The sequence below is a fragment of the Anomaloglossus baeobatrachus genome, chromosome 2, assembly GCF_048569485.1.
Source record: "Anomaloglossus baeobatrachus isolate aAnoBae1 chromosome 2, aAnoBae1.hap1, whole genome shotgun sequence".
Classification (NCBI taxonomy): Eukaryota; Metazoa; Chordata; class Amphibia; order Anura; family Aromobatidae; genus Anomaloglossus; species Anomaloglossus baeobatrachus.
Genome location: NC_134354.1, coordinates 35800288 through 35826259, shown reverse-complemented (window position 1 = coordinate 35826259; position 25972 = coordinate 35800288). Strand labels below are relative to the sequence as shown.

The window sequence follows — 25972 nt, the reverse complement described above, 5'->3', positions numbered from 1 at the left end:
TACCATGCTCGGGTGCTCAGTACTAGTAACTAGTGATGAGTGGGCACTACCATGCTCGGGTGCTCTGTACTCGTAACTAGTGATGAGCGGGCACTACCATGCTCGGGTGCTCTGTACTGGTAACTAGTGATGAGCGGGCACTACCATGCTCAGGTGCTCAGTACTTGTAACTAGTGATGAGCGGGCACTACCATGCTCAGGAGCTCAGTACTCGTAACTAGTGATGAGCGCACTACCATGCTCGGGTGCTCTGTACTCGTAACTAGTGATGAGCGGGCACTACCATGCTCGGGTGCTCTGTACTGGTAACTAGTGATGAGCGGGCACTACCATGCTCAGGTGCTCAGTACTTGTAACTAGTGATGAGCGGGCACTACCATGCTCGGGTGCTCAGCACTCGTAACTAGTGATGAGCGGGCACTACCATGCTCGGGTGCTCAGTACTTGTAACTAGTGATGAGCGGGCACTACCATGCTCGGGTGCTCAGTACTAGTAACTAGTGATGAGCGGGCACTACCATGCTCGGGTGCTCAGTACTTGTAACTAGTGATGAGCGGACACTACCATGCTCGGGTGCTCAGTACTAGTAACTAGTGATGAGCGGGCACTACCATGCTCGGGTGCTCAGTACTAGTAACTAGTGATGAGCGGGCACTACCATGCTCGGGTGCTCAGTACTAGTAACTAGTGATGAGCGGGCACTACCATGCTCGGGTGCTCAGTACTTGTAACTAGTGATGAGCGGGCACTACCATGCTCAGGTGCTCAATACTGGTAACTAGTGATGAGCGGGCACTACCATGCTCGGGTGCTCAGTACTGGTAACTAGTGATGAGCGGGCACTACCATGCTCAGGTGCTCAATACTGGTAACTAGTGATGAGCGGGCACTACCATGCTCGGGTGCTCAGTACTGGTAACTAGTGATGAGCGGGCACTACCATGCTCGGGTGCTCAGTACTCGTAACTAGTGATGAGCGGGCACTACCATGCTCAGGTGCTCTGTACTCGTAACTAGTGATGAGCGGGCACTACCATGCTCAGGTGCTCAATACTGGTAACTAGTGATGAGCGGGCACTACCATGCTCGGGTGCTCAGTACTGGTAACTAGTGATGAGCGGGCACTACCATGCTCGGGTGCTCTGTACTCGTAACTAGTGATGAGCGGGCACTACCATGCTCGGGTGCTCAGTACTCGTAACTAGTGATGAGCGGCCACTACCATGCTCGGGTGCTCTGTACTCGTAACTAGTGATGAGCGGGCACTACCATGCTCGGGTGCTCAGTACTCGTAACTAGTGATGAGCGGGCACTACCATGCTCGGGTGCTCAGTACTCGTAACTAGTGATGAGCGGGCACTACCATGCTCGGGTGCTCAGTACTCGTAACTAGTGATGAGCGGGCACTACCATGCTCGGGTGCTCACTACTCGAAACAAGCAGTCAGAAGCTCGGACAGACTCGACTTGACTATCAAGCATAATGGGGAACTGGAGCATTTTTGGTTGGAAGGTGAACAAATACTTATTTCATGCAATAAAATTCTAATAAATTATTTAAAAATCCTTCAATGTGATTTTTTGGAACTTTTTTCATTCTGTCTGTCACGGTTGAAGTTACCTACGATATAAATTAGAGACCTCTCCACTTTTTGTAGGTGGGAAAACTTGCAAAATCGGCAGAGAATCAAATCCTTATTTCCCCCTGTAGATATTATTCCTCTATTTATCCGCTCAGTTACTTCTGTTCGGGATTTGCTCTCGTCGCGCTCAGCGAGACTTTCCTGCTCGGTGGTGGATGTGAGAAATCTGCGTCTGGGGTCCGGCTCTGGGAACATCTGTGCAGCTGCCAATAAACTTTGCAAAGTAAACTTTTTGCACAACCCTGCTGACTTTTTAGTGCAAGTAGTTAGAGCACATATTTTATAGAGATGCTGCACATAATGGCCTCCATTCAGGGCTCTTTACTGCACAGCGTGGTTACAGGCGGGTTCAATAATTCTACTTTAATAACTCTATCATATAATAAATTCTTAATATACCGATACATGGCGTAAGATTTCCTACTAAACTGAAAAAAAAAATAATCCCAGCGGGTGAGTCCTCACTCCTCGTCTGTCAAGTTCCCAAAGATTCTTTACAACCATATATCTTTTTCATTTTATATGGCTGCAATTTTCACAGGGTTATTTTTACTTTTTATTAAAGGGATTGAACAGCTGAATAATAAAACCTTTACTTACCGTATATTTAGAAAGGACAAAAGTAGATAGTTTTTGCTCTTATTTTATTCCTACTCCTCCCCTGAGTATTCCTTTTTTTGTTGTTTTAAAATCTGCCATTTGGTTCCAGAGATATGGGTCTTTATTCTTTTTCTAAAGACACGCCCCTGAGGATCCGATGAGCCACATCCTCTTAGTAATAAAAATGTACTAAATAAAAAGGCCCATATATTTTCACTTAGCTACTCTAATTATAACACTCAGCACCAAATCCCTGGTATAGATAAAGTTAAATGATGAAAATGTGTGCTCTTGCAGGAACCACAAGGGGGAGCTAAGCAGTTTACTGCATACATCAAACTTAATAATAAACCAGTATGTAGGAAGCTCCTGAGCTCCCCTAGGGGTGGCTTTTTTATCTTTTAGATTAGGTTAAGACATTTTCCATTGCAAATCCATCACATGATACACTATGATTAAAGGGGTTTCCCCACAAACAAAGTTTGCACCAAAGCATAGACCACACCAAGGGTGCACCAAAGCATAGATGACACCAAGGGGGTACCAAAGCATACACCACACTAAGGATGCACTAAAGCATAGACCACACCAAAAGTGCACCAAAGCATACACGACACCAAGAATGCACCAAAGCTTACACCATACCAAGGGTGCACCAAAACATAGACCACACCAAGGGTGCACCAAAGCATAGACCACAGCAAGGGTGTGCCAAAGCATAAACCACACCAAGGGTGCACCAAAACATAGACGACACCAAGGGTGCACCAAAGCATAGACCACAGCAAGGGTGTGCCAAAACATAGACCACACCAAGGGTGTGCCAAAACATAGACCACACCAAGGGTGTGCCAAAGCATAGACCACACCAAGGGTGGGCCAAAGCATAGACCAAACCAAGGGTGTGCCAAAGCATAGACCACACTAAGAGTGCACCAAAGCATAGACCACACCAAGGGTGTGCCAAAGCATAAACCACACCAAGGGTGTGCCAAAGCATAAACCACACCAAGGGTGCACCAAAACATAGACCACACCAAGGGTGCACCAAAGCATAGACCACAGCAAGGGTGTGCCAAAACATAGACCACACCAAGGGTGTGCCAAAGCATAGACCACACCAAGGGTGGGCCAAAGCATAGACCAAACCAAGGGTGTGCCAAAGCATAGACCACACTAAGAGTGCACCAAAGCATAGACCACACCAAGGGTGTACCAAAGCATGGACCAAACCAAGGGTGTGCCAAAGCATAGACCACACTAAGAGTGCACCAAAGCATAGACCACACCAAGGGTGCACCAAAGCATGGACGACGCCAAGGGGGTACCAAAGCATACACCACACTAAGGATGCACTAAAGCATAGACCACACCAAAAGTGCACCAAAGCATACACGACACCAAGAATGCACCAAAGCTTACACCATACCAAGGGTGCACCAAAACATAGACCACACCAAGGGTGCACCAGAGCATAGACCACAGCAAGGGTGTGCCAAAGCATAAACCACACCAAGGGTGCACCAAAACATAGACCACACCAAGGGTGCACCAAAGCATAGACCACAGCAAGGGTGGCCCAAAGCATTGACCACACCAAGGGTGCACCAAAGCATAGACCACACCAAGGGTGCACCAAAGCATAGACCATACCAAGGGTGTGCCAAAGCATAGACCACACTAAGAGTGCACCAAAGCATAGACCCCACCAAGGGTGCACCAAAGCATGGACCACGCCAAGGGTTCACCAAAGCATAGACCACAGCAAGGGTGTGCCAAAGCATAGACCACACCAAGGGTGCACTAAAACATATTCCACACCAAGGGCGCACTAAAGCATAGACCGCACCAAGGGTGCACCAAAACATAGACCACAGCAAGGGTGCACCAAAACATAGGCCACACCAAGGGTGCACCAAAGCATAGACCACACCAAGGGTGCACCAAAGCATGGACCACACCAAGGGTGCACCAAAGCATAGACCACACCAAGGGTGCACCAAAGCATAGACCACACCAAGGGTGCACCAAAGCATGGACCACAGCAAGGGTGCACCAAAGCATAGACCATATGAAAGGTGCACCAAAGCTCCCTCATTTACACATCCAATAAAAATTGATTTTTAATTAACTATAAAGTTAAGCTATGCACGCCTAGTATGATTTGGGGCTAGGTACCCTATATTAATATTTAAATGTCATTTTGGGGTGACAGATACCCTTTAACTGAGAATCCATCCATGGTTGCCCTGCTGGGAGAGTTTATATCTTCCTTGTTCTCTGCTCCTCTTAGATGATTTATGACCACATAAAAGTTAGGTGAAATTTGTGAACATAAATTAGCTGCGAGAATGAGCTCACTGATGGATTTTAAGTTAACTCATTCTGCAGTCAGCACTAGACATTGCAACATGGAGGCTATAGAAAGCAAACAGTGCCAAATATGTAATAAACCTGATTGCAAAAATAATTTTTAGCTAAACCTGTGTGCATTTAAGTGAAAAAAAAAAAAAAAAAAGATGAAGATGTCCGTATCCTTTAAACCTGCGTGCTACCACTAAACAGCTAAGAGTAGGGCATATATTGTCATTGACAATTGTATTGATGCCGGCTGTAACTTCTTTATTATTTCTTTTTTTTTTTAGGATTGGGAGATGCTTGGGGACATCCAACAAGAATAGGACCGCTGGATAATGTGGCAAAGGAACTAGGATCTCATTTACTGCAGGTATTTTATTTTCAACTAGCTGCACTACCCGGCTTCACCCGGGTTAATAACTGCTGTTAACAAAATAGAATGTATTAACAAAAATGTATTCTGCACACAAAAACCACAAAACAAATAGATAGAAATGTAATTATTAAAAGGCAAAAACTAAGCTAATAGAAGCATTTCACAACATATATTTCAATGCCCCAGATATTCCACACAGATTTAACTAAATTGGCCAAGTAATGTGCTCCGTCTGTCTCTTTCCAGGTCTGTCTCTTTCCAGGTCTGTCTCTTTCCCCATCTGTCTCTTTCTGTCTCTTTCACTGTTTGTCTGTCTCTTTCTGTCTCTTTCACTGTTTGTCTGTCTCTCTCTCTGTCTGTCTCTCTCTAGCCATCTCCCCACCAACATCTTATTACCTCACATATAAGCTTCTTATACTATGAATGTCTTTTGTTCCTATAGCAACCACTCACAGCTCCTACTAATAACCTGTAGTTCCAGGCTCCATTTACTTTAATGGAGGCATGTTTTTTGGAGAGTAACTGTAAAGCGCGGGTTTAAATTTTCCTGTCAAAACATAGTCTACGACGTTCCCTGGGTCACATGAGGTGTCTGTGCAAAATTTTGTGATTGGAAATACGACGTTGCGGATACACTTTTTGTTTCACTTTTTCCCCATTATGTAGATAGGGGCAAAATTGATTGGTAAATTGGAATGCGCGGGGTTAAAATTTCGGCTCACAACATAGCCTATGACGCTCTCGGGGTCCAGACGTGTGAGTGTGCAAAATTTTGTGGCTGTAGCTGCGACGGTGCAGATGGCAATCCCGGACACACACACACACACACACACACACACACACACACACACACACACACACAGACACAGACACACACACAGACACACACACACACACACACACACACATTCAGCTTTATATATTAGATGTTCAGCAAATAACAAAGAACAAAAAATAGTGGATGTCTCAAAATTTTTAAATAAAAAAATAATAGGGTTCCTGCTCTTTAAAGGGATATTACCACAATCGCATTACTTACAAAGCAGAATTAACTGCCTCATTATTATTAATAGACCATACAAAATAAAGTTTCTTTCTTGTACCTTTTGTGTCTTTTCATCCTGTTCTGCTCCTCTGTCCATTCAGAGCTGAATTGTATTCCTATATACCACAACTACATTTCCAAGCTGCACCCTGCCTCTCCTCAGTGCTGCAAGCACCCTCCATCTGCTCTACTGTGTGCTTCCAAATAGACATAGATTTCAAGATGGGCAATATTTAATTATATTGATAAAATGATCATTGACAGTGGCCCACATTCATTACGATTTGTGGTTCATGGAGATCCTCAGAGTATGATCATGCCGTCCCCTACGTAGCACAGTGTTATAGGAGCACTTGTTGATGACACACTGTTATGGGGAAATATGTGAAAGTCCCACTTAAGGTGGATCTGTAAATGGCTTAGTATTATGGGGGATTTATAGATAAAATATTTTTGAATATCTGTGGACGATGTATTGTTATGGGGGACCTGTTGGGGCGACAGTGTTATGGGGGATCTATGGATGACACATTGTTAAGGGGGATCTGTGTATGACACATTGTTATGGAGGATCAATGTAGGCCACAGTGTTATGGAGGATCTGTGAATAACACATTTATCTATGAGATCTATGAATGGCAGTACTATGGTGGACCTGTATATCACACACAATGTGGAGAACGAGGGCGTACTCTCAGGAAGCTTACTATCAGCATAATAAGGGCTGTGAGATTGGTTTATCAGTGTGCAATTCCACGGGACACACGCCTCACTCTGTGCATGTATCATGAGCGTCATTTTTTTTTTCAGAATAAAGAAAGCGCCTCATCTCAGCTACATTTTTTTTCTTGGTAAGGACACTAGATTTTTATTAATGCAAAAGTAAACAATCAAAAAGATCTAACAGTATAGATACAAGTATCAATGGAGAGCGGTCATAATCCGGAGTGCAATATAATAATTAATATAATGTATGACTCCATTCTCTTTTATTGGTACAAGTATCCTCATCGAGGCCCGTGGGCATTTCCCTCACTATAGATAAGTGCTAAATACTGTATTCAGTATTGTCTTTACGTTTGAAAGGGGAATTGTTTGCATTATATACAGTTAGGTCCAGAAATATTTGGACAGTGACACAATTTTCGCGAGTTGGGCTCTGCATGCCACCACATTGGATTTGAAATGAAACCTCTACAACAGAATTCAAGTGCAGATTGTAACGTTTAATTTGAAGGTTTGAACAAAAATATCTGATAGAAATTGTAGGAATTGTACACATTTCTTTACAAACACTCCACATTTTAGGAGGTCAAAAGTAATTGGACAAATAAACCAAACCCAAACAAAATATTTTTATTTTCAATATTTTGTTGCGAATCCTTTGGAGGCAATCACTGCCTTAAGTCTGGAACCCATGGACATCACCAAACGCTGGGTTTCCTCCTTCTTAATGCTTTGCCAGGCCTTTACAGCCGCAGCCTTCAGGTCTTGCTTGTTTGTGGGTCTTTCCGTCTTAAGTCTGGATTTGAGCAAGTGAAATGCATGCTCAATTGGGTTAAGATCTGGTGATTGACTTGGCCATTGCAGAATGTTCCACTTTTTTGCACTCATGAACTCCTGGGTAGCTTTGGCTGTATGCTTGGGGTCATTGTCCATCTGTACTATGAAGCGCCGTCCGATCAACTTTGCGGCATTTGACTGAATCTGGGCTGAAAGTATATCCTGGTACACTTCAGAATTCATCCGGCTACTCTTGTCTGCTGTTATGCCATCAATAAACACAAGTGACCCAGTGCCATTGAAAGCCATGCATGCCCATGCCATCACGTTGCCTCCACCATGTTTTACAGAGGATGTGGTGTGCCTTGGATCATGTGCCGTTCCCTTTCTTCTCCAAACTTTTTTCTTCCCATAATTCTGTTACAGGTTGATCTTTGTCTCATCTGTCCATAGAATACTTTTCCAGAACTGAGCTGGCTTCATGAGGTGTTTTTCAGCAAATTTAACTCTGGCCTGTCTATTTTTGGAATTGATGAATGGTTTGCATCTAGATGTGAACCCTTTGTATTTACTTTCATGGAGTCTTCTCTTTACTGTTGACTTAGAGACAGATACACCTACTTCACTGAGAGTGTTCTGGACTTCAGTTGATGTTGTGAACGGGTTCTTCTTCACCAAAGAAAGTATGCGGCGATCATCCACCACTGTTGTCATCCGTGGACGCCCAGGCCTTTTTGAGTTCCCAAGCTCACCAGTCAATTCCTTTTTTCTCAGAATGTACCCAACTGTTGATTTTGCTACTCCAAGCATGTCTGCTATCTCTCTGATGGATTCTTTCTTTTTTTTCAGCCTCAGGATGTTCTGCTTCACCTCAATAGAGAGTTCCTTAGACCGCATGTTGTCTGGTCACAGCAACAGCTTCCAAATGCAAAACCACACACCTGTAATCAACCCCAGACCTTTTAACTACTTCATTGATTACAGGTTAACGAGGGAGACGCCTTCAGTGTTAATTGCAGCCCTTAGAGTCCCTTGTCCAATTACTTTTGATCCCTTGAAAAAGAGGAGGCTATGCATTACAGAGCTATGATTCCTAAACCCTTTCTCCGATTTGGATGTGAAAACTCTCATATTGCAGCTGGGAGTGTGCACTTTCAGCCCATATTATATATAGAATTGTATTTCTGAACATGTTTTTGTAAACAGCTAAAATAACAAAACTTGTGTCACTGTCCAAATATTTCTGGACCTAACTGTATATATCACAATTTGGATAAACTTATAATTTTTATCAAGTACAGCGGGCTGATAATGATGATGGCAGATGTATAGATTTTTTAAAGAGAATTTCTCACTAGGTCAAAAGTGTCTTGTTTTTGCTCTTCTTTTATTCCCGCCTCTCTCCTGAGTATTCCATTTTTTATTATTTTAAAATCTTCCATACGGTTCCAGAGATATGGGCCTTTTTATTCAGTGCTAATGTCATGGCCTCTATCAAGTGGGCGTGGCTCTAGAATACTCTGGGGCGTGTCTTTAGGTATTTCATTGTGAACCACGCCCCCTTACTAAAGATCATAAAAACTATCAGTACATAAAAAGGTCCATATCTCTGGCACCATATGGCGGATTTAAAAAATACAAAAAACTGAAAACTCAGGGGAGAACAGACAATAACATAAGAGTAAAATCTGCCCACTGTTGACCTGGTGGTAGATCCACTTTAAGCTCTAACTGTATTTTGTGAAATATCGGAGGATAATTTAAAGATTATGAAGATTTTTATATTTTTCTGATATTAATGCCTGAATATTTCATGTGATTTAGCAATTCATAATGGTAGACCATTTCATTTGTGTGTATGTGCTGTTTAAGGTAAAGGGGCTCACATTTGGCTATATTAATCTTCAACCCGGATTGGCTTCCATACTCTTCAATTAAGTAAAAGGTAAGGCCGCCTTACACACAGTGACATCGCTAGCGATGTCACTAGTGAAAGCACCCACCCCCGTCGTTTGTGTGTCATGGGCAAATCGCTGCCCATGGCTCACAATATCGTTAGGACGCGTTAAACGTACTTACCTTCCTAGCGACGTCGCTGTGGGCAGCGAACAACTTCTTCTTTAAGGGGGCGGTTCGTTCGGCGTCACAGCGACGTCACACAGCGGCCCACCAATTGAAGCGGAGGGGCGGAGAGGAGCCGCAGGATCGTCACTCCCACCTCGTTGCCGGAGGACGCAGGTTCGCTGTTGTTCGTCGTTCCCGGGGTGTCACACGTAGCGATGTGTGCTGCCTCAGGAACGACCAACAACCTGCGTCCTGAACGAGCAACAACTTTTTGAAAATGTACGACGTGTCAACGATCAACGATGTGGTGAGTATTTTTGATCGTTAGCGGTCGCTCGTACGTGTCACACGCAACGACGTCGCTAACGAGGCCGGATGTGCGTCACGAATTTCGTGACCTCCAACGATATCTCGTTAGCGATGTCGTTGCGTGTAAAGCGGTCTTAAGAGTCAAGTTTTTGCCTTGTTTTGGCAAAATCTTTATATACTGTATGTTATCATGGCTGTTTCTCTTTGCATTAACGTATTGTACAGTGTGGGGCAATTTCCTCCTTTAAGGGTTTGTCCACTACTGGGACAACCTCTTCTGATTCCACATCTTTTTCCCAGGTAAAATAATGAATCCTATACCCACCTCCGGTACTGGTGCCGTTCCAGTGGTCTCCGGGATCACGGTCCCGGGGCTCACATGACGTTGTGACATCAGACAAGCCCTGCATCCACTCAGCGCCCGCTTCTATCTCCCCACCTTCGGATCAAAAGAATTCATTTGGTCCGAACGTGAGGAGACAGAAGCTGACGCTGATTGAATGCAGGGCTCGCGTGATGCCACCGCAATCCTAGACACCACTGGAATGGCGCCGGTATGGGACGTGAGTATAGGCTTTATTATTTTACCTTGGGAAACATATGGAATCAGTAGGGGTTTTCCTAGTAGTGGACAAAGGAACGCTATCATCATAAAATGTGTAGGACGTGGATTGGGTGCGGTCGCGTTCCTTCACTTGAAGACATCAATCGGGTTGCGGTATTGTTGTGTAGTGTAATGTGGATTGTGCTCTGCGTCTTTTGTAAATATTATGTCATGTGAACTGTGATGATAATGTGGATTGTTTGGTAATGTAAAGTGTAATGTATACTTTATTAAATTTTAAGGGGTTTACAATAACAGGGGAGGGGGTAATTGAAGTATTTAAAATGCATTCTTAAAAATATTGTTGAAAGAACAAGTGTAATGTACAGTAAGGTTATATGTAGTAATGTAATGCACAGCACTTGTTTAGGGTAAGTAATAGTTAAGTGTTGGGACTAGCCCACAGTGGGAGGGGTTAGCTGATAGGGAAAGAGACAGTTCCTTCTAGAGAGTTAGTGAAAATATACTGAGCTATAGTTATGGATGGATTGTCTGTAGGTTGTGAGGGTTGCATGCAGAGGGTGACGTGTGGCAACAAAAAAAGGAGACTGGTGATGAGTGTTGACCGAGAGGTTTTTGCGCTACATCTATTTTTTTTTCATCATTTTTGTCAACGTGTTTTATTTCATATCAAGATCTTTATTTTTATTAACTTTTTCCTATCCAATAAAATCTCCAGTTCTACTCATTGAAATCCCAATAGCACTATGCACAAAGTCCTGCTTGCTGTGCTTAGAAAAGTGACTTTACACTCAGTGGCCCGCTAGAAGGGACTTAGGACAGTAAAATGAGTATGAATTATTGATGTCCCCTGCCATAGGAAGAAGGAGCGTAACGGAATTTTTGGAATCACCCCCCCCCCACCCGGGCAGGACTTAGGATAGGAAAAGGTTAAAAATAGTAATCTTGCAATTTTCACACTGGCCACTGGGGCTATTTTAGAGATAGAGTTTTCAGCGGCAGGATTACAGTGTCACGTAACACCAAAAAAGTGATGTCACAGCTGACCCTGCTCCCGCTCCCTTCACAATCATCTCTGCACACACTCATTGCATGCTTCATCACATAATATAAGGTTGGAATCTGTTCATTGCTGCTAATGTTCATATGCATATGAGGCCAATTCTCAACATGTGCATATACCCTAAAGTAGATTTTGTTTTTTTCAATGGGTGGAGATTTGTAACCTGTTAACAGTTGTAACCGTTCTATATAATAGCGTCATATTAATAATAATTTATTCGTGTAATATTTTTTGGTCTCATTCTCATATTTTCTGGTCCTTCACTAGTGTTCGCAGACTGAACACAGCAGTGGCCTATGTGTAGTATATTCCCCCCGGGGCTTAGTATTTATAGGGATTTTGGTAGAATTTCTACATAAATGTGTTTGTGCTGTTTGCAAAATGATTTAATTCGCTGCAATTTTTCATTTGTGGCTTTAAGCCCTGTAGGTTTGTATAGAATGTTACTATTATCTGAAGAAAATGCATAACAGGCGGCAATAATCTCTCCAAAACTCTGCACAATCTCACCCCATGCAATATGTTTTTCATAAAGGCGCGCTGTATACTGGATTTCTACCTTTTTATTCCCATCAGAACTGGTTTTACAACTTCAGATTTGTATATTCCTCAAAGTAAAGAGCAAATATCACAACTACAAAAGTTAGTGAACCCTCGAAAATAAAGATTTGAGAGTAAAAGATCAGTCCAGGAGCAAAAATAAGCAGATTTCTCTGATAAAATGTATTATAAAGTTTCTTGCTTTCATGTGTACTATTGACTGATTAAATAAAAATTAAAATAATAGTTGCACTTTAACTACTCCTGGACCACCCATAAACAGATAAGTGTCGGGGTGGTCCGCATTTCACTCTGCATTGATGTTCTACAATGTCACTGCTTAGTAGAGCAGCAGCAGGAGCAGGAGCTGCTTGTCAGACACAGCCAGACTCCCCATAGAGAAGGCAGGAATGGCTTGTTACCATCTCTGCCTTCCTGATTTGAAAGTGAAAGATCAGTCCAGGAGCAAAAATAATCAGATTTCTCTGATGAAATATATTACAAAGTTTCTTACTTTCATATGTACTGTTGATTTATTAAATAAAAATAATGATTACACTTTATCTACCCCTGGACCATCCATAAACAAATATGTGTCAGATTGGTCTGCATTTCACTCTGCATTGATGTTCTATACTGTCATTACCAGTGGGAGCAGGAGCTGCTTATCAGACACAGCCAGACTCCCCATAGAGAAGGCGGGAACGGTTTGTTACCATCTCTGCCTTCCTGATTTGAAAGTGAAAGATCAGTCCAGGAGCAGAAATAATCAGATTTCTCTGGTGAAATATATTACAGAGTTTCTTACTTTCATGTATACTGTTGATTTATTAAATAAATATAATGGTTACACTTTATCTACCCTTGGACCACCCGTAAACAGATATGTGTCAGGTTGGTCCGCATTTCACTCTGCATTGATGTTCTATAATGTCATTACCAGCGGGAGCAGGAGCTGCTTGTCACACACTGCCAGACTCCCGAAAGAGAAGGCAGGAATGTTTTTTTACTGTCTCTGCCTTCCTGATTGATATTAATACCATGATGAACATTCTCTGTGTGTGCCGTGTGCACTGTTGACCCTTCCTCCTCTGGACCCAGTGGTTATGTGATCTCTGTGTCTAGGGAGGAATCTGGAGCTGCTGGTTCCTACTAGACCCGTTTAGCGCTCCTGTGCATTCCACTCTGTATTGACATTCTGCAATATCACTGTCAAGGGTTTCTTCTCCAATAACACACAATCAACAGACAATCCCAGAGGGATATCTGGTTAGTTCTGTGCTGAGACTCCTAACAGAGGCTCCACGGACCTTTTTTCATTTTTTCATTTACACAATCAACAGAGCGAGAGATGGGTGAACAATCCAAAGAACCTTTATTCCATGCAATCCAGAAGGTCCATAAAATAATCCACCACTCAGAGGGTAAAGTAGTCCAGTAATGGGATAAATGTCCCAGGGATCAGTCACAATACTCCAGCAGTCCCCTTCCAGGGAAATCGGGGTATCTCAACGGCTCTCTGGGGTGCTGCCTGTAGCCGCAGCTTCTCCCCCAGAGGATGAATCTTCCTGCTTGTCTCTTCTCCTTCTGAGCTAGACTGAATAATCCCACTTTAAGCAGAGAGTTTGGGTGGATTCCAGTCCCCCTTCCCCACACCAAGGGACAGAAGCACTGTAGGGGGTTATTAACCTGCAGAAATGACAAATAATACATAGAATGGAAAGAGCACCACGCCTAAAATACGAACCTACACAAAAAGATACACAACACACAATATCACACCATTACAATCACTGCATAGTAGGGCAGCATCTGCTTGTCAGACACAGCCAGACTCCAGAAGAGAAGGCAGGAACATTTTTTTTACTGTCTCTGCCTTCCTGATTGATGTATACACACAATGAATATTGTCTGTCTGCAGTAATAGGGATTACTGTTGATACTTCCTCCTCTGGACCCAGCGATTATGTGATCTCTGTGTCTAGGGATGTAGTAGTAGCTGCTGTTTCCTAGTTGTCCTATTTAGCTCTCCTGTGCATTTCCAGTGTAACTGGGACTAATATCGCAGCCTTAATTACAGGGGAAATGAGAAAAAAAAATATTTACATGTTCAAATATACTACAAAGGTACAAAGGTTTTTTATAACCTTATGGGCAGGGCTGTATTTTGCCTTCATGCTGCCCTAGGCACTTTAAGTGGTCGCGCCCCTTAGTGACAATGTAAAACTGAGTTTTCGCACACGACATCTGTTTAAGGCAGATCTACTCTGTAAAACACTTTAAAAAGTATAAATGAGAAATTAAGGGCACTAACCACCCAATGGGGATCACCACAGGCACATCAAAACATAGCATGAGGATAAAATATTCCCACCACACCGTCCCCACTTATAAATTATACCCACCACACCTTCCTCGATTATGAAATATGATCTGCACATTGACCTCACATCATGCTGCCCCCTCCTCACAATGTCCCATACATGCTGCCCCCTCCTCACAATGTCCCATGCATGCTGCCCCCTCCTCACAATGTCCCATACATGCTGCCCCCTCCTCACAATGTCCTATGCATGCTGCCCCCTCCTCACAATGTCCCATGCATGCTGCCCCCTCCTCACAATGTCCCATACATGCTGCCCCCTCCTCACAATGTCCCATGCATGCTGCCCCCTCCTCACAATGTCCCATACGTGCTGCCCCCTCCTCACAATGTCCCATGCATGCTTCCCCCTCCTCACAATGTCCCATGCATGCTGCCCCCTCCTCACAGTGTCCCATGCATGCTGCCCCCTCCTCACAGTGTCCCATGCATGCTGCCCCCTCCTCACAGTGTCCCATGCATGCTGCCCCCTCCTCACAGTGTCCCATGCATGCTGCCCCCTCCTCACAGTGTCCCATGCATGCTGATCCCTCCTCACAGTGTCCCATGCATGCTGCCCCCTCCTCACAGTGTCCCATGCATGCTGCCCCCTCCTCACAGTGTCCCATGCATGCTGCCCCCTCCTCACAGTGTCCCATGCATGCTGATCCCTCTTCACAGTGTCCCATGCATGCTGCTCCATTCTCACAATGTCCCATGCATGCTGCCCCCTCCTCACAGTGTCCCATGCATGCTGCCCCCTCCTCACAATGTCCCATGCATGCTGCTCCATCCTCACAATGTCCCATGCATGCTGCACCCTCCTCACAGTGTCCCATGCATGCTGCCCCCTCCTCACAGTGTCCCATGCATGCTGCCCCCTCCTCACAATGTCCCATGCATGCTGCCCCCTCCTCACAATGTCCCATGCATGCTGCCCCCTCCTCACAGTGTCCCATGCATGCTGCCCCCTCCTCACAATGTCACATGCATGCTGCCCCCTCCTCACAATGTCACATGCATGCTGCCCCCTCCTCACAATGTCACATGCATGCTTCCCCCTCCTCACAATGTCACATGCATGCTGCCCCCTCCTCACAATGTCACATGCTTGCTGCCCCCTCCTCAGTGTCCCATGCATACTACCCCTCTCCATGAGCTCCTAATGCTGCCTTACTGTTTTCCATAATGACACCTCCATGCTGCCCCACTCATCATACTAAGACCACCACACTAGCGCTTATGCTGAGACCCCCCCCCCACACACACACTACCCCACTCTTGATATTGACTCCCCTACATTGCTCCACTCCATACTGAGCCCACACATGCTGCCCCTTCTCCATAATCAGCTCCCAATGCTGCCCCCCTCTTATTCTGAGTCCTTACACTCCCCCCCCATCGATTTTGTCATTGCACTATCCCTCAACCCTTGTCCTCTGTCTCTAGGATTGGCCCCTCTCTCCCATTCCCCCAGCAGCAGCCTCTCTCCTCCCGCCTCCAGCAGCAGCCTCTCCCCCAGCATCAGCCTCTCTCTCCCCCAGCCTCCCCCAGCATCAGCCTCTCTCTCCCCCAGCCTCCCCCAGCATCAGCCTCTCTCTCCCCCAGCCTCCCCTAGCATCAGCCTCTCTCCCCCAGCCTCCCCCAGCATCAGCCTCTCTCTCCCCCAGCCTCCCCCAGCATCAGCCTCTCTCTCCCCCAGCCTCCCCCAGCATCAGCCTCTCTCTCCCCTTAGCCTCCCCCAGCATCAGCCTCTCTCCCCCCAGCATCAGCCTCTCTCTCCCCAGCCTCCGCCAGCATCAGCCTCTCTCTCCCCCAGCATCAGCCTCTCTCTCCCCCAGCCTCCCCCAGCATCAGCCTCTCTCTCCCCCAGCCTCCCCCAGCATCAGCCTCTCTAACACCAGCACCAGCCTCTCTGACCCCAGCATCAGCCTCTCTGACCCCAGCATCAGCCTCTCTGACCCCAGCACCAGCCTCTCTGATCCCAGCACCAGCCTCTCTGACCCCAGCATCCGCCTCTCTGACCCCAGCTGCCCCCAGCACCAGCCTCTCTGACCCCAGCACCAGCCTCTCTGACCCCAGCACCAGCCTCTCTGACCCCAGCACCAGCCACTCTCCTCCCAGTCTCCCCCAGCATCAGCCTCTCTGACCCCGGCATCAGCCTCTCTGACCCCGGCATCAGCCTCTCTGACCCCAGCATCAGCCTCTCTCCTCCTAGCCTCTCCCAGCATGAGCCTCTCCCAGCATCAGCCTCTCTCCTCCCAGCCTCCCCCAGCATCAGCCTCCCTGCTCCCAGCTTCCCCCAGCCTCAGCCTCCCTCCTCCAAGCCTCCCCCAGCATCAGCCTCTCTCTCTTCCCAGCCTCCCCCAGCCTCAGCCTCTCTCCTCCCAGCCTCCCCCAGCCTCAGCCTCTGTCCTCTCAGCCTCCCCCAGCCTCAGCCCTTCTCCTCCCAGTTTCAGCCTCTCTCTCGTCCCAGCCTCCCCCCCAGCCTCAGCCTCTCTCTTCCTAGCCTCCCCCCCAGCCTCAGCCTCTCTCTCTTCCCAGCCTCCCCCCAAGCCTCCGACTCTCTCTTTCCAGCCTCCCACCCAGCCTCAGCCTCTCTCTCTTCCCAGCCTCCCCCCCAGCCTCAGCCTCTCTCTTTTCCCAGCCTCCCCCCAGCCTCAGCCTTTCTCTCTTCCCAGCCTCCCCCCAGCCTCAGCCTCTCTCTTCCCAGCCTCCCCCCAGCCTCAGCCTCTCTCTCTTCCCAGCCTCCCCCCCAGCCTCAGCCTCTCTCTTCCCAGCCTCCCCCCCAGCCTCAGCCTCTCTCTCTTCCCAGCCTCCCCCCCAGCCTCAGCCTCTCTCTCTTCCCAGCCTCCCCCCAGCCTCAGCCTCTCTCTCTTCCCAGCCTCCCCCCCAGCCTCAGCCTCTCTCTCTTCCCAGGCTCCCCCCCAGCCTCAGCCTCTCTCTCTTCCCAGCCTCCCCCCCAGCCTCAGCCTCTCTCTCTTCCCAGCCTCCCCCCAGCATCAGCCTCTCTCTCTTCCCAGCCTCCCCCCCAGCCTCAGCCTCTCTCTCTTCCCAGCCTCCCCCCAGCCTCAGCCTCTCTCTCTTCCCAGCCTCCCCCCAGCCTCAGCCTCTCTCTCTTCCCAGCCTCCCCCCCAGCCTCAGTCTCTCTCTCTTCCCAGCCTCAGCCTCTCTCTCTTCCCAGCCTCCCCCCAGCCTCAGCCTCTCTCTCTTCCTAGCCTCAGCCTCTCTCTCTTCCTGGCCTCCCCCCAGCCTCTCTCTTTTCCCAGCCTCCCCCCAGCCTCTCTCTTTTCCCAGCCTCCCCCCCAGCCTCAGCCTCTCTCCCCTTAGCCTCCCCTTGCATGATTATAGTGGACAAAAAGAGGCATCGCAACGATCATCAACTAACCTGTAAGGTGCCCATACATTCTAGGCTCTGCCTTGGCGCATACCTGCTCCAGTGCCCGCTGCACTGCTCTGGTGATTATCCTCTTCTGGCTGGCTCCAGCTTCAGTCGCTTCCTCCTCCGCAGCGTGTGTCGTCTGCAGCATTGGACGCTGCAGCACGGGGCAGTGAGCTGATTGGCGCGCCCGCGCGCCTCTGACCCCGGAAGTGCAGGCGCTGGAACTTCCGGGGTTAATCAGCTCACTATGCCTGGTGCCCGCCGTGTATTTAAATAGACGGAAGTGCGCCTCTTCTCCCTCTCAACCCGCCCCCCCCCCGAGAACACAGCGGAATGTAACGGAGGGAGGGGTGGGGGACGGGGATGTAAAAAAAAAATAAAAAATATATATATATAGAACAGCTCCTGTTGAGGAGATGCCACGAGACCAGGGCTGATAACACCTAGAGGAGGGGAATGGAGCTGAGGACTGGGGTTCCCTGGAGCAAGTTGTACCCGGTGGCGGTTGTGTTAGGTCCGCTACCGGGGATGAGAGAGACAGAGAGGCGGCGAGTTCCCAAGATGCTCTATGCCACGGGGACGGCACTAACGCACCGAAAGGGAGAGACCCCCAGAACACCTCACCGGACACCCCTTCCTCCTACCTGCCCGGGACCGACCAAAGGCTACAGGCGGCGAGGACCAGCACCCGGGTGCGATGTGAAACGGACTTTAAATAAAGAACAACTGGAACCGCACACCGTGACTGCTGTGAGTAATGCCGCCGCCCTGTGCCCCCGGTGTCCCTGAGGACTGTTGCCCTGGGTCTCATTAACCTCCCGGGTCTCATTAACCTCCCGGGGCTCCCTCGCTCCACCCGTGGGGAGCGATTCCATCCGGCTGCCCGTAACACCTGCCCCGGAGAGAGACCGCGCAGCGGCGGTTTAACACCTGGCCGCAAACCACGGGTGGCGCTGCAAGCACCCCCCCCGTCCTCGTCCCATACCGTTTCCTGGGGAAGAGCAATGGCAAGCCCCCCCCAGGGACCCTGTTACCCTCCTTCCATCCCCCTTGTAACACCGGACTGACGGTCGGACTTTCCTTTTATTGAAACCCGCCGGGGGTCACGGAAGCCGGGTCGGACCACTCACAGCCTGACCCCGAATACCACCGGCCCAGTGACCGTGCGAGCCCTGCAAGCCCCGGCGTGGGCGTTTCACTAGCATGCACACATCCAGAATGAATGGAGCTGCAGTAGAGCATGTGAAATGCCCGCGCCAGGGCCAGCAAGGATGGCACGGTCACCGGGCCGGTGGTATTCGGGGTCAGGCTGTGAGTGGCCCGACCCGGCTTCCGTGACCCCGGCGGGTATCAATAAAAGGGAAAACCCGACAGTCAGTCCGGTGTGACAAGGGGATGGAAGGAGGATAAAGGGGTTCCTGGGGAGCTTGCCATCGCTCACAGCGGCCACTGAGGTCTCGGCCTCCTTTGCCGCCACTCTCCCCCAGGAAACGGGGGATGCTAGCAGCTCCACCTGTGGTATGCGGCCAGGTATTCATCCGCCGCTGTACAGTCTCTCTCCGGGGCAGGTGTTACAGGCAGCCGGATGGAATCGCTCCCCACGGGTGGAGCGGGGGAGCCCTGGGAGGTTAATGAGACCCAGGGCAACAGTCCTCAGGGACACCGGGGGCACAGGGAGGCGGCATTACTCACACCAGTCACGGAGTACGGTTCCAGTTGCTCATTATTTAAAGTCCGTTCCACATCGCACCCGGGTGCTGGTCCTCGCCGCCTGTAGCCTCTGATCGGTCCCTGGCAGGTAGGAGGAAGGGGTCCAGTGAGGTGATGTGGGGGTCCCTCTCTTTCGGGGGGTAAGTGCTGTCCCCGTGGCATGGAGCATCTTGGGGACCCACCGCCCTTCTGTCTCTCTCTTGCCCGTTTAGCGTGATAGGACCACTACCAGGTACAACATTCTCCAAGGTCCCCAGTCCTCGGCTCCATCCCCTTCCTCTAGGTGTTAATAGCCAGGGTCTCATGGCATCTCCTCAGCAGGGAGCTGTTCTGTGGAGGTCTGCACTCTTTTGCAGCCTCTGACATTCTGACTAAAACTTCAGTCTGCTCTGCACTAAACTCACACATTCAGGGACCCCCCCCCTCCCCTTGGGTTGTCATGGGGACCTGCACACCTGCTCATTAAGAAGACAGGATGAGTCATGCATGCTCAAACTACATGCTGAATAATTTTTAACTCCTTCCTGCCAGTGTGTGTGTGTGTGGACTCTTCTCCTCCTGCCCGGGAAAAATGAGCTAACATTTAATACCCTGTAATGACCCGGTTGCAGGGGCGTTACACATGTACACATCCAGAATGAATGGAGCTGCAGACGAGCATGTGTACGTCCAGAGTGAATGGATTTGAGGTCGAGCATACACACATCCAGAATAAATGGAGCTGTAGTTGAGCATGCGTACATACAAAATGAATGGAGCGGAGGTCGAGCATGCACACATCCAGAATGAATGGAGCTGAAGTTGAGCATAAATTGAGCTCATATTGTGATCAATAAGGGATACAACTGTCAGACCCCCGTGATCTGCAAGTTATTCCTTATTTTATTGAAAAAGGATAACTTACGGTTTTGGAAAACCACTTTAAGACCTGTAAAAGCACCATTGGAGTTCAGCTCTGCAGGTTATGTTTCTGCTTCATTTAAGGGGAAACAAGCTTTGACTGTTTAGGAAATGTCAGCACTAAATCCTCAGCTCTTATGTATAATATCACCGTACAAAACACATGAATCTGTAATCACCTCCATATGTCCACTATAGCGGAAGAGAGGAAGTTAGTCTACAAAGTAATGCCGTAAGATGTCTTCCATCCCCTAAAATCTGCTCACTCATAGTGGAACGATCCTGGAGGTCATGATAACAGTTTTGGAAATTTTGGTAACTGGGGTAAGAGACGGAAGATGTGACTTTGGGCCCCTTTCCTCCTTTTTGGTTGCTCATTTGCTTTGTAGCCCAAAGTTTAGTGATACCTTGCTCCATTTCATCCAATATGGACCACTAACCAATAAAAGTAGACTTCCAAGCTGCGTAGGTGCTCAGGAGATTGTCTAATTAAAGGGGCTATCCTGTGCCCCTCACTTCGGCATTGGGAGAGGTACTAATGGCAGTGGCCATCTCCTGGGTGTTATGCACCGAAGGTCTCATCAGCATTGTCCTTCTCAGCAGCACCACAGTAAACCAATGACGTAAAATAAAGTCCCTGGTGACATGGTGGAATAAAATATAGGTCCTGCTGATCCGGTGGGCAACTGACCTGCTCATGAAGACTAAGTTCTTGGTAATGTACAAGAATAATGTCTTCTCTGCAGACATGTCCAATGCATAGTGGCCTTTACTTACTCAACTTTCTTTAGGATGGCCTAAGGGCTCCTGTAGGATTGGTCCTGACTATAATTGTTACGTTTGTATCCTGTGCTTGTCTATGATTTCTGTTGACCTTGTGCCATGTTGTCCTAAAGGTTCAGTGTGATCCGGAGGTTAGGACTCCATACAAGTCTATGAGAGCCTCGTTCTGGCCTCATTCTTGCTCCCATAGACTTGTGACGTAACTTCTGACTTCCGGCCAGTCAGAAGTTACGAGCAAAAGATGACGCCGCGGTACCAGAGCGGTGTCGGCAAAAGGGAAGCTGAGTATATGACAGGGGGCAGGGGACTTACATATGAAGCGACACTCCAGCTCTCAAAAAGAGACAAAAAACACTGGAGTGGTTCTATAAAGGAAACATTTGAGAGAATTTTTTTTCTTAAATTCACGTATTTCAAGCTAAAGATAACTTTTGTAATTGGATTTTATTAAATATTTTGCTCAGTCTGGCTTTTACAGTCTGAATGCTTATGCCCCTTGACACGTCCGTGCAACAAACAAATGTTTTGCACTGTCCGTTGTGGAGTTCCGTTGCCCATCCATGTGTCAGTGTGTGTGTGTGTGTCATCAGTGTGCTGTCCCTATGCTGTCTGTGTGACAGCTGCACACGGACAGCATGAACTTCTATACTTACCTGTCTCCAGTGCTGCTGTCACACTTGCTTCCGGGTCCACAGTCAGTGCAGTGAATATTCATGAGGCATAATGAGCAGGACCCGGAAGCAACAGTAGCGGCGGCGACAGGTAAGTATAAAAATCCTCTTTTTTCAGTGAGGTGTACTCTGGTACATGTCACACTGATGTCACATCAGTGTGCGGTCCGTGTGACATCCGTGCTGCCAGCCAAAAATGGACATGTCGGCATGTGGAGCACATGGACACGCTTGTGCTCTACACGGACACACGGTCCGTGTCCAAACATGAATGTGTCAACAAACCCATTGAACTTAATGAGTCTTCGTGTATCTGTGTCTGTGGCATGAGTGGAAACAAACAGCACATGTACCGGAGACACGGATGAGAAAAGGAGGTCTAACAAGGAGTTTGTAACTCTTCTTTCTGTGCTCCTCTCTGCTGATTTATGACAGCATCAAAGTTCAGCTAAACTCCAATGTGGTCTGGGGTCATAAATCAGCACAGAGGTGTTCACAAAAACACAAACTGAAAAATTACAAGCTCCCCATCAAAACAAGCTCACTGACAGATACTCAGTTAACTCATTCTACAACCAACAAACAGCCTGTAAAAGCCAAGTGATGATTAAATTTTATGTAACCCAAATGCAAAAAGTATTTTTAGCCCCAAGTACATACACCGTGTGCAGAATTATTAGGCAAGTTGTATTTTAGAGGGTTTTTTTTTATTATTGATCAACAACTATGTCCTCAATCAACCCAAAAGACTCATAAATTTCAAAGCTTAATATTTTTGGAAGTTGGAGTGGATTTTTTAAATTTGGCTATCTTAGGAGGATATCTGTTTGTGCAGGTAACTATTACTGTGCAGAATTATTAGGCAACTTAATAAAAAACAAAATATATTCCCATCTCACTTGTTTATTTTCACCAGATAAACCAATATAACTGCACAAAATTTAGAAATAAACATTTCTGACATGCAAAAACAAAACCCAAAAAAATTAGTGACTAATATAGCCCCCTTTCTGATGACACTCAGCAGCCGACCATCCATAGATTCTGTCAGTTGCTTGATACAACATTGCGTGCAGCAGCCACCACAGCGTCCAGACACTGTTCTGAGAGGTGCACTGTTTTCCCTCCCTATAGATCTTACATTTTATGAGGGACCACAGGTTCTCTATGGGGTTCAGATCAGGTGAACAAGGGGGCCATGTCATTACTTTTTCATCTTTTAGACCATTACTGGCCAGCCACACTGTGGAGTAGTTGGATGCATGTGATGGAGCATTGCCCTGCTTGAAAATCATGTTTTTCTTGAACAATACCGACTTCTTCCTGTACCACTGCTTGAAGAAGTTGTCTTCCAGAAACTGGCAGTAGGTCTGGGAGTTGAGCTTCACTCCATCCTCAACCCGAAAAGGTCCCACAAGTTCATCTTTGATGATACCAGCCCATACCAGTACCCCACCTCCACCTTGCTGGTGTCTGAGTCGGAGTGGAGCTCTCTGCCCTTTACTGATCCAGCCTCTGGCCCATCCATCTGCCCATCAAGAGCCACTCTCATTTCATCAGTCCATAAAACCTTTGCAAAATTAAGATATTTCTTGGCCCAGTCTTGACGTTTTATCTTATGTTTCTTGTTCAGAGGTGGTGGTTTTTCAGCCTTCCTTACCTTGGCCATGTCCCTGAGTATGGCACACCTTGTGCTTTTTGATACTCCAGTAACGTTGCAGCTCTGAAATATGGCCAAACTGGTGGCAAATGGCATCTTGGCAGCTTCACGCTTGATTTTCCTCAATTTATGGGCAGTTATTTTGCGCCTTTTTTGCCCAACACGCATCTTGCGACCCTGTTGGCTATTTGTCATGAAACGCTTGATTGTTCGGTGATCACGCTTCAAAAGTTTGGCAATTTCAAGACTGCTGCATCCCTCTGCAAGACACCTCACAATTTTGGACTTTTCAGAGCCCGTCAAATCTCTCTTCTGAACCATTTTGCCAAAGGAAAGGAAGTTGCCTAATAATTAAGCACACCTTATATAGGGTGTTGATGTCATTACACCACACCCCTCCTCATTACAGAGATGCACATCACCTGATTTACTTAATTGGTAGTTGGCTCTCAGCCTATACAGCTTGGAGTAGGACAGCATGTATAAAAAGCATCATGTGGTCAAAACACTCATTTGACTAATAATTCTGCACACAGTTTATATGTACCGCCCCGCTCTCAGCAGCTGAGCTGCTCGGATCCAGCCCTTCTGTGGGTGGCTCAAGGGTCTGCGGACCCGGGGGCCTCACGGTCACTTCAAATGGAAAGGGATAGTGGTGGGATGGAGGATGTAGGACGTATATGTACGGGGTGAGCCGTACGGAGGTCGTGACGCCACCCACGGTGTGTGGTGATATTGGACACCACCGCTGCAGTTACGGGGCACCCGGGGGAGATGTTGTGCAGCAAGTTGTTAACCCCTCCTTGGGCAGGGATGGTGGCCCCAGGACCTGTTGGGGGTTTGGCGATGCAGGGAGATGGGCGACTGCAGGGTGCTGGTGTACTCACTATTAGAAAACACACGAGTCTCTGGTAAACCAAGGTGATGGTGGTCAGTGCCCGCAGCCGGCTGCAGTCTGGTCCCCCACCCAGCTGGTGGTCTCTGTCTTTCTCCTGCACCTGTGTAAGATGGTGGACTGCCTGTGCTTGCAACTTCAGGAGTCCGCTCCCAGCTTGTGGTTGCCTAAGGAGCCCTTTACCCGCAGACGCTGGCCCATGGGATCTCTGAGCCATGGTGGTGGCCTGTTATCTCCCTCGGTGGGCTGTTGCCTTCAGTCGGGACTTTGGGTGGGACAGGACCTCTAGTTCTGGCCACAATCAGTTAATTAGCTAGCCCCCAGTTGCTTCTGGACCTAGCTTCAGGGTCTGAGTACCCCCTTCGTGCTCTGGTTTCCGAGTCGGTTCCCCGGGTCGGTACCGGTGGGCCACTACCCTGTCCCGGTCCACCTCGGTTCCACCGAGCCGTCTTCCCGGCTCCTGCAGACGGAGACCACCGTCTGCCTCCTAGCCAAAGGCACCAGGGCTCCTACCCTGGTACCTGTTCAATTTGGGTTCTCGCCTCTGCTGGAGGTGCACAGAGCTCCAGCCCACACACCTCTCCAACTTGAACTCCAGAGCAGAACTCTCTACTTTCCCGCCCCAGGCTGTCTGAACTCTTAGGTGGACGTCTTTTAACCGCCTGGTTCCGCCCCCTGGTGTGTCCATCAAGCCCTGAGGGGGTGACTAGGGTTTAAATGGTTGACTGTGTGTTACCTGTGAGGGAAAGGTGTAATGCGGGGCCCTATCTGTGACTACCTGGCCCGGCCAGAGAATCACATATATATATATTTTTTGTTTTTTTAAATAAAATTTCTGCGGAAGATTACAAATACTTTAAGGAACCCTTAGATTAAACTGTCAGTAGTAACAGTGATTTCTTTACCTCCAGATTTGTAGATTCTTCAGCACTTTCCTGGCCTCTAATGAACATCAATGTATTAACCCTTGAACTCTCTTTTTGTGTTTTGCAGACGTTGGACGGATTTGTTTTCGTTGTTGCATCAGATGGAAAAATAATGTACATTTCGGAGACAGCTTCTGTGCATCTGGGACTGTCGCAGGTAAATTATTCGGTTTACACAACGCTCATCATTTCTACTGAATCTGCTATTATTAATTATTTATGGCCATTCGGGGTTCTATAAAAACTATTAGTGCATTATGCTGGAAAATGGGGCATGAGCAATGCTAATAGGTGGGAGCTCAGCTTTACCTTGAAGCTCATGGGCCCTAATGCAAAAATCTAAAAGGTGGCCCCTGATCCGATACATAAAGTACCGTGTCCTGTAGAAGAAGGACAATGCGTGGATTTTATTTTTATTGTGCTTTTGAGATTATGGTTGAGTTTACATAATTTTTATGAATAGTTTAGATTTTTCTGTATATTTTTATTATATATATTTGTAGATAAATGTTAATTTATTAGTTGCGGTTGTGGCCAGCTTAGGCTATTGTGTCGCCCGGGGACCAGGGGGGTACTCAGATCCGGGCCACGAGGTCACTTCTGTGGGTATCACAGTG

At 47.6% G+C, this 25972-nt stretch overlaps 1 protein-coding gene across 1 annotated transcript in view; it reads left to right on the top strand.

The window, feature by feature from the left end:
• SIM2 (SIM bHLH transcription factor 2) overlaps positions 1 to 25972 on the top strand; it is a 163770-nt gene that overhangs the window by 60382 nt on the left and 77416 nt on the right. Inside the window, exons 2-3 of the mRNA XM_075332918.1 lie at positions 4889 to 4971; positions 25423 to 25512. Coding sequence (XP_075189033.1) covers positions 4889 to 4971; positions 25423 to 25512 — 173 coding nt within the window. The remainder of the gene's footprint in view (positions 1 to 4888; positions 4972 to 25422; positions 25513 to 25972) is intronic.